Here is a 9355-nt window from a genome sequence, read left to right as displayed (position 1 = left end):
AGAAAACGCTGGTTACGAATTTCTGGGCTGTTTTGACCCACTTTCCAGCCCATAAAACACAGATTAGAAGCTGCAGAATGGACAAAGCAAGTAGTCCCCACCCATCAACTGAAAATCTGTTAATTAATTCGAATTTAAATTCAAATCTTATCTTTTAGGATAAGATATTATTTTTATTTTTAGATAATTAGATTTTAAATTAATTAGGATTAGTTATAAAAAGGGGAGACTTCTCTTCTATTAGGGACATCACATTAGATTACATTAGAGGGATTCCATTAGGGAATTCTATACAAATTTACATTCTACATTCCATGAGCAACTAAATCTCCACTATTAAGGTTAGGAGCTCTGTCTACTTGTATGGATTGATTTTATTACTTTTTCTATTTTAATTTATGTTTTGGATTTATATTTAAGAATTGTTTTCGTTCTTTATCTTATGAATTTTGGGTGGATCGGAAGTATGATCCTCTTTCTATTTGAGTTCTTGTAAAACTTGGAAAAGCTCTTTACTTGAACAACAGCTTGAAAATATATTCTCCTAAATTTTAATTATTTGGATTTAATGGGATACGTGACATATAATCCCCTTATTTTTGGGTAATTAGAATTTTTTTGGCATATAAACTGAAAATTGATTTTTACCCTCTAATTGAAATTAATTGACCAAGGAATTGGCAGTTAATGAATTTTAGAAGAGACTAGGAAGGTCTAAGGAATTAGGGTCTAGTCATATATAGTTTGCCATAAATTAAATCCTACATAATTAAAATAGTTAGTAAGAAAAGTTAATCCGGAAAAATAGATAACTCTGAAGCCTTATCTGTTTATCCATATTTTATTCCCAATTTATTTAATTGTCTATACTTTTGATATTTTGAATTCAAACTTAAACCTTTTAAACATCTCAAAACCAATTTCTGCTTGCCTAACTAAGCTTATCACTCAATAACTGTTGCTTAATCCATCAATCCTCGTGGGATCGACCCTTACTCACATAAGGTATTACTTGGTACGACCCGGTGCACTTGCCGGTAGTAAGTGTGGGTTATAAAATACCACACCAAGCTTCTCCTTTGTCATCACCCTGCATAGTTGAACCTATAAAAGTGAACTTATTTGGATCATTAGTTAAAGAAACTTTTTGTAATTCTTTATTTGGGGGTAGGGTGGTCTTGAGACTCGGCGCGCGGATCTAACTCGGCTAATGATGGTAGCTCGAGCGAGTTGTGGACGGTATTATCTGTGCACCTATAGCTCGGTTAGATACAGGCCTTTTGAGACTGATGTTATAGTAATGCGGAGCTTCACGGTGGTCACTGTGATTAGTACAAGGTTTTCCTGTACATGAAACTTAACACATAGATGAATTGTATAGACAATTGCACCGAACTTATTCGAAAAAGGTCGGCCAAGTATTAAGTTGTAAGGACTAAAACAATCAACCACAAGGTATTAACCATCTAGAGTTTTGGTTAGAGGACTCTCACCAAGTATGGTCTGTAACCACATTGATCCCAGCACAGGTACTCGTTCACCTGAAAATCTTGCCAAATCTTTCATGGATGGTTGTAGTATGTTGTCACTTAATTTCATTTTCTGAAATGTGGAGTAAAATAAAACATCGGCACTACTTCTGGGGTCCAACAAGACTTTGCGAAATATTAAGTCTCCTAGTTGAATAAAGATAACAACCGAGTCGTCTTAGTTGAGCTTGGTTGAATTGAAGTCAAATTGTTGGAAAGTCATTTCAGAGAAAGTGGGCAAAGATTGACAATTGTTGTGGATGCGTTCGACAGCAAGCATAGCTCGGTTGGTGCGTTTACGGGCCGAGCTTGAAGCTCACAACCCGCAATGGCCCCAGATATGCAATTGATCACACTGTGGGGTTGATTAGGTTGATGATTGTTTGTTTTGTCCTTGTCCCGTGAAGATTGTCCTATAGAAGATGAGTCAGATGGATGTGTGGCACGCTTTAGGATATGGCCGCCAATGTATTTGTCTAAATGTCCTTGCCGGGCTAAAAGTTCAAGCAAGTCTTTGGCTACAATACACTCATAAGTAGTGTGCCCGTATTTCTGATGAAAAGCACAATACTTTTTTTTGTCCACATTCTTTATATCTTGGTAATTCCAGCCTTCCAAGGAGGTTTGATTAGTTTTGAATTCAGTATTTCCTTGATGATTTCCTCCTTTTTGGTGTTGAATTGGGTATAAGAATCATAACATGGTATCAATCGAAAAGTTTCTTGTTGTCCCAAGCTTTATTGTCTTCCTTATTGGCTTGATTCTTCTCGTATTTTCGAGTTTGGCGTGGCTCTTCAATCTCCATTTGACCCTTGGCTTTCTCTCGAAATCCAGCCAAGATTTTGGGTTTGACCACTATGATGGCCTCTTGGAACGTTCCCGGTTGGAGTCCACTCTTTATAGCATGCAAGTGTACCTCAGGGTGAAGGTTTGAGATGCTCATTGCTACTTTGGTGAAGTGGGTGACATACTCCCTGAAGGTTTCATGTTGCCCTTGATTGATAGTGTTTAGATAGTCGGAATCATGTAAATAGATGGAAGATGAAGTGAACTTATTTTCGAATTGCTTAGCGAGCTCTTGAAAGCGTGAAATTGAACCTGCAGTCAAAGATGAAAACCAATCAAGTGTATGACCGTCTAAAAAAATAGGAAAACAACGACATAAAATAGGATTAGAAGCACCGTTCACTATCATCACAAATCGAAATTTCTTGACATGTTTTTTCGAATCTCCTATATCATCGTAGGGAGTCAAAGTGATCGGTAATACGAATTTCCAAGGCAGTTTGAAATTCATAACGTCGGCTGTGAATGGTCCAACAACGTTGTCTAATTCGTCATCATCATCATTTTGTTGATCTCTCTCTAGTTGTTGAGTTTTAGAGACGTGTGTTGGATCAAAATTTTCTTCATCACCCTCTGGTTGCTCATTGCGATTATCATTATTTTCAATCCGAGCATTAGTTAACTTGGCTATCTGATTTTACATTCGTTGGTTTTCGTCTGTCATACACTGATTAGCTTGTTGTAACTCCGTTACCATCCGAGGAAGCTCGGATGGATGGTGTGGGAGGATGCTGGTCAACCATGAACAAGTATGAGAGTTTTGGGACCTAAAGAAAGAAGGATTTTTGTTTCTAGACCCTACGGTGGACGCCAATTGTTCTTGTAGAGATTGGCCGCTGTATAACTCGTCCGCTGATGAATAACTGCAAGCTCTCTGTCGGGATAAGTTATACTTTGGCAATGAAAGAACAAGGGTGTCGGTACTCGGAAAAGGCATTCCGACACTCAAGTTAGTGAGTGGATAATGAGCTTTGCAATATGCAATAATCTGAACAACATTCTTACCCTTTCTTTTATATCTGAAATGGAAGGTGATAGTTGAGTTTCCGAGTAATTTTGCATTAAACAGAGAGTAATAGCTCGTTTGAGCGTTTTGATGTCTTATTATTGGTAACCGATCTATAACGTATGTAGACGAGTTATAACATGTAACCGAGTTATAACGGCCACATCGTTTAGTTTTAATCTATGATGTATGGACATTTACACGGGACATGACACGTCAGAAGACATGCCGACACGAATTTTAAAATTTTATAAAATACGAAGATACAAATATATATAAAATATAAAGTATTTTTTAGATAAATTATAATGATATTTTGATATTATAACAAAAAAATGATATTTTGATATTTTTTATATTAAAATATAAATTTATTTTTTTTAATTTTTTAATATCTTACTTTAATTATATAAAATATTTAAAATATTTTTTATTTTAATAAATAATAAAGTTAGACATGTTAAGAATAAAATTGGACATACTGATATGTAATGATATTTAAGTATGACAAAAAAAAATTTATTTTTATTAAAACAAAATTAAATACAACAGACACACATATCGAATGAATATTGAACAACTTAGTAAAATTTTCGAACTTCATAGGCCTTAATAGTTTATAGTTTTATAAAGATAATACACACTACTCAGTGAAGTCTACAGACCTCTCTTTTAAATCCACATGAGGTATACATAACACACTTATAAACCCAACAACAATAATAAAAAGAGAAAATTCTACTCTTTTCTTATGAGAGATACTAAAATGACATTTTTTTCTTTTTTATTTGTAAAATGTATATTTTTATCTCTTATAACTCTTTAAAAAAATTTTCTTTAATTCATTTTAATTTTTTTTGTGTGTTAACTAATGTTAATTTTATCATTTTTTAAGAAAAAATATTTTTTTACAAAAATATCCTTTAACAAAAATTTTTATTTTTTAACATCATAATTAAATGTCAAAATTAACATATATTTTTGACAAATATCACAAATGTCAAATTTTCTATATTTTCTTGACGAAAAATTTGACCGTAGAAAATTACTCCTCAATTTTGACACTCATTTGTTTTCAATTTACTCTACTATTTTTTTCTTCTTTGGGCTCTGTTAATTTTGACATCACACTGCTCTCAGTTTAGGATTATACTACTCATTCTTTATCTTCAAAATCTCAATTTATTCTTTAGTTTCAAGATCACATCTCATTCTTTGTTAAAATTTTTTGTTGAGAATATTTTATAGTCAATAAGTGTCAAAATAAATAGTATTTTTGACAATTAATAAATATCACAGAAAATATGTTATCAAATTTTTCTAACAAATTATTTTTGACAGCTAATATTTATCAAAATAAGATTTAATTTTTTTTTCACAATCGCTTATATGTTAAAAATACTATTTTTGACAAAATTTTTATTAACATATTTTCATAGTTAAAATAGTGTCAAAATTTGTTTTTTTGACAAATTTTAATTTTCTTTTAAACATTATAACCCTAAAAAATAATCTATATTGTTGTAATGATTTTTATTTTCATGTGTGCCTGTGCGTATATATATATATGAAAGTTTAAATTTAAAGATGGATAAAATATTGTTTTAGTTCCTACTATTTAAATTAAGTCTTAGTTTTATTTCTAGTATCGTATTATTTTTTTTTATTTTAGTCCTTTTTCTTTTTTTTATTTATAAAATATTTTTTATTATAATTTTTAAAAATTTTTATTTTTAATTTTTTTTAAATTTTTTTTATGTTAACTAATGTTAATTTTATCTACTTTAAAAAAAATGCCTTTTAATAAAAAATTTATTTTTTTGTCATTAAATTTTACTTAACAAAATATTCTTTAATAAAAATTTTTTTTAAGATAGTCTTTAATAATTTTTTAATTATTAAATTATAGTTTTACCAAAATTTTTGTTAACAATTATTTTTATATTTTATTATTAATTTTTCAATATTAATATATATTATTTTAACATTAAATAAAAAAATCTTACTATTATTAATATGTATAACAATTAATATATATTTATATTAAAAAATAATTTTACTAAAATTTTTTATTTAATATTAAAATAATATATATTAATATCAAAAAATTAATAATAAAATATAAAAAAATTGTTAACAAAAATTTTGATAAATTATAATTTAATAATTAAAAAATGATTGAAGGATATCTTAGAAAAAAAATTAATTATGATCTTTCTTAAAATATTTTGATAAAAATATAATTTAATTAATAAAAAATAATTTATTAAAAAGTATTTTGGTAAGTAAAATTTAATGATAAAAAATAAAATTTTTGTTAAAAAATATTTTTATAAAAATGTTTTTTTAAAAAATAGATAAAATTAATATTAATTAACACAAAAAATTTTAAAATAAATTAAAAAGAAGTTTTTTAAATTTTATAAAAAAATTATATTTTATAAATAAAGAGGAGGAAAGAGTCATTTTAGTATCTCACACGAATGAAAAATGATATTTTCTCATTGGAAAAAGGCAAAAAAATTAGTATACTAAGTTGCTAACTGGGCATGCATGTGTTGCATGAATAAAAAAATAATAACCGTAGAAGCCGCCAATAGTGGCTCATCGATTTTCCTTTCTAGTTCCTTCTATATATTTATATATATGCAACTATGGATCGCAACACATAGAGAGCGCTCTCTGATCGATGCTCTAATTGCAACACATCTTCAGTTTGATGCACATTACATTAACATTAATTATTTGCTGATTTCTAATGGCTTTTGGGCATTTGGTGTTAATTCCCAGATCAACTTCTTCCATTGCCACTACTGCTGGTATACATCTTTCTTCTTCTTCTTTTTCTTCTTCTTCTTCTCTTCTCACACAGCAAAAGTCAAAGAATGTTAGGAAGATGATAAATATTAAAAATAAGATAGAGTATCATTTTTCTCTAGGCGGATATATTTTAACCTTAATCAATCAGTGTTCTTTTCTTCAAAAAAGCTAAGAAACAGAGAACAAGACACAGAGTGTTGTTTGATATATTCTGATCTATTTGTTTTAATAACGTATTAACAATCATAAGTTTGATTAGAAACGAGCAATTCCGTTTTTGCCTTCTTTGTTCTTTATATAACTGAAACAGACGAGGAGGAAGATGAAGGAGACTTAGACGAAGAGAGGGGCTCCTTTATTGAAGTGCTTAGATCAGCATTCGTGATTATATTTTTGTTCCAGACGTTAGGGTCCCGCCTTTCTCTCACGTTTAGCAGTGTGATGGCATTGCTGGATGAGAAGTTAGATAATGGATATAAAATTGGTTATATAATAGCATGGATAATGGGCGGAAGGGGTGGCATATTGCTAACAATGTTCTTGTCATTTGCAAGTTGGGTTTGCGGGAAAACCAGTAGTAGTGCAGTGGTACTGGTGATTGTAGCCATGTGGGTCGGCTCCTACCTCTCAAGGTACGCTCCACTTCCTCAAGGTGCTCTGTTAACGCTACTCTATATGTCCATTAAGCTGCAATCTGATCATATATAATGATTGAAGAACTTGTGGTATTTGTACATCCAAATATGGGGGGTGTCAATCGACGTCTGACTCAATCCAAGGGTGAAAAACAAGAGTTTAGGACTTTAGATGGAGTATATATCACAGTAAAATCTGATAATGGAGTTGGTCTCGATGTTGTGTGTTGATGTTCAAGAAGAACGTCTCTTAAAACCAATTCTGCTGCTAGCATTTCTTCTGAATTTCTTTGGTTTCTGATTATATCTTTCTTAGGTTGGTGTACATATTTATTCCAGTAAATGTAAATAAATGTTGTAAGTTGTTTTCTGATGGCAAATTAAGTGCAAAAAGGTTGATGATGGTTGGAATATCAATGGCAAACTTAAATCTTGTCTCCTATGATGTCATTTTAGAAAGATTCTGTGTAGTGATTAGCGAAAGTTAAATTCTTGGAAAATGAATATTGATATTATAACAAAAATTATTATAATTCTATAAGCAGGTTCCTTCCCCTTTTTTATATACCCTAGTATAATTGAAACATAAGGGGAATAATTTGAAATACAAGAATTTACAAGCTAGGGGAAACAATATAGCGAAAAAGAGAATTACAGGTTTATGCAGCAATTGATGATAAGCAAGAATTAAGACTGGCGTTGGGTTAGTTCTTATTAACATGTAATTAAGAGCTCTTTACTTCCACATTATCATTTAAGGACCTTAAATTCCTCCAGAGATACTTTCCGCTGGCCATGTCGATGAATACCCAGAATCCATTCTGAATCATCTAAAAACCAAGGAAACAAATGTAGTCAGGACAAAAAAGGATTAGGAAAAAAAAAAGAAAGAAAATAAAGAATGGTGATGATAGAATTGAGGGCACCTTTTTGAAACTTAGATGTTCCTTGTCCTTGTTCTCATGACCGGTGGTGATGTCGCTCTCCGGAGAGGAACTCACGGTGGTCCATGCAAAATAAGCAGCCAAGATGGCGGAGAAGAAGATCAATATGAACCTTAGAGGGCACATGTCTTGTGAGGAAAAACTGATATGCGTTTTGCAGCAATGGTACGAGAGAAAGAGGGAAAGAAAGATAAAGAGAGAATTGGTTGCAACTTGCAAGCAAGAGTAGAAAGTCAAGAATTGTATGAGAACGCTATATGAGGTTGAGTTGTTTTTTTATGACTAGTACAGTGTTATATAAGTAACGCGTTGCGTTTTCTGTTTCTTGTTCCTGACTTGTTCGTTTGGGTTCATTATTATTTAGTATTTACTATTATTCTTGGCTGCTTTAGGGTATCTATATATGCATTGTTACAACTGACAAACAAAATTTTAACTAGATGCTTAAAGAATCTAACTAGAGGGTGTTTTGAATTGATTCTAAGGGAAATGTAAATCCAAATATATAATTTGTTACTATATTAGAATGGGATCCATTTGATTCTATTGTTAAATATAATTCAGATAATTCAAGATTTTGCTATATTAGTTGGATTCGTTTAACTAATTAAATATTAAAAATAAAAGTAATTCAAGTTGGACCCTAGCGAAGATTTTATCTCAAGATTTCATTTAATTATTTTTCATTACAACTACCGGAAAGAGAAAATGAGGATGTTTGTAATGTCATTCAATGTCCAAAGCCCTAATCCCTTTCCTATTGAAAAAGAAAGACAATGAAAACAAGGGATGTTTGCAGATTGCAGTAAGAATGGCTTTGCACATTCTCCTTGTTGACTTTGTGCATCCAATGGTGAGCTGCCAGCACCAGTTCGGAGAAATCTTCTACCCTTCTAGATCCTCCAAAGTTGACCAAATCCCTGCTGGGTGCTTGCTGTAGCCCTCACCTACTATCTGACATAGTGTTTGAATAATTAATATTAAAAAATTACTAACAGTATTAATTGTGATTTATTATTATGATATCTACTCAAATTTTTGCTACAATTTATATATTTTTTAAAATATTTTTTTAAAAAAATATTTTAAAAAAGATATAAATATAATTTTTTAAAAAAGATGTTTTTTATTTTTTTAATATTTTTATTTTTACTATTAAAAATTTATTAAATATAATAAAAAATAAAAAAATTTATCAATTTAATGGAACCAAATAAACATTTATTCAAATGTATTAATAGCTAAAATACTAAAATTCTCAGCAGAAGATAATATAAAATTGGAATATTAAATAGCTAAAGTAGTCATGATTTAAGCGGAAAGTTTAGCTGAATGTGGAAAATAGTATTAATAAGCTGCAGCTCAAGTGGTAATATAAAATTTAATTTAATATACACAAACAGTTAGAATATATTTGATTTACATTTTTATTTTTTTTATTTTTAATATTTTATAATTTAAAAAATTTATAAAAAGTTAAAATAATAAAATTTTAAAAGAAAATAATAAATAAATTTCTGATCTTTTATTATTAAAATAAATAAATTTTTTACCAAATTAAAATAAAAAAAGGGG

The 9355-nt window shown here is 29.9% G+C and overlaps 2 protein-coding genes across 2 annotated transcripts in view; one reads left to right on the top strand and one right to left on the bottom strand.

Annotated features, from left to right (window-relative positions):
* Positions 1–6039: 6039 nt before the first annotated feature.
* Positions 6040–9355, top strand: part of LOC107462798 (naringenin 8-dimethylallyltransferase 1, chloroplastic) — a gene marked incomplete in the record, with an annotated part of 8879 nt that continues 5563 nt past the window's right edge. The window contains 1 exon segment of the mRNA XM_016081466.3: positions 6040–6200. Coding sequence (XP_015936952.1) covers positions 6140–6200 — 61 coding nt within the window.
* Positions 7357–8057, bottom strand: LOC107462799 (uncharacterized). The gene is made up of 2 exons (XM_016081467.3): positions 7763–8057; positions 7357–7666 (listed from the first exon to the last, which is right to left on the bottom strand). The coding sequence occupies exons 1-2, from the start codon at positions 7904–7906 to the stop codon at positions 7562–7564; spliced, it is 249 nt and encodes an 82-aa protein (XP_015936953.1). The 5' UTR covers positions 7907–8057; the 3' UTR covers positions 7357–7561.

This window comes from Arachis duranensis, chromosome 8, assembly GCF_000817695.3.
Source record: "Arachis duranensis cultivar V14167 chromosome 8, aradu.V14167.gnm2.J7QH, whole genome shotgun sequence".
Taxonomy (NCBI): domain Eukaryota; kingdom Viridiplantae; phylum Streptophyta; class Magnoliopsida; order Fabales; family Fabaceae; genus Arachis; species Arachis duranensis.
The sequence above is the reverse complement of the archived record's forward strand: the minus strand, read 5'-3'. Positions and strand labels throughout refer to the sequence as shown.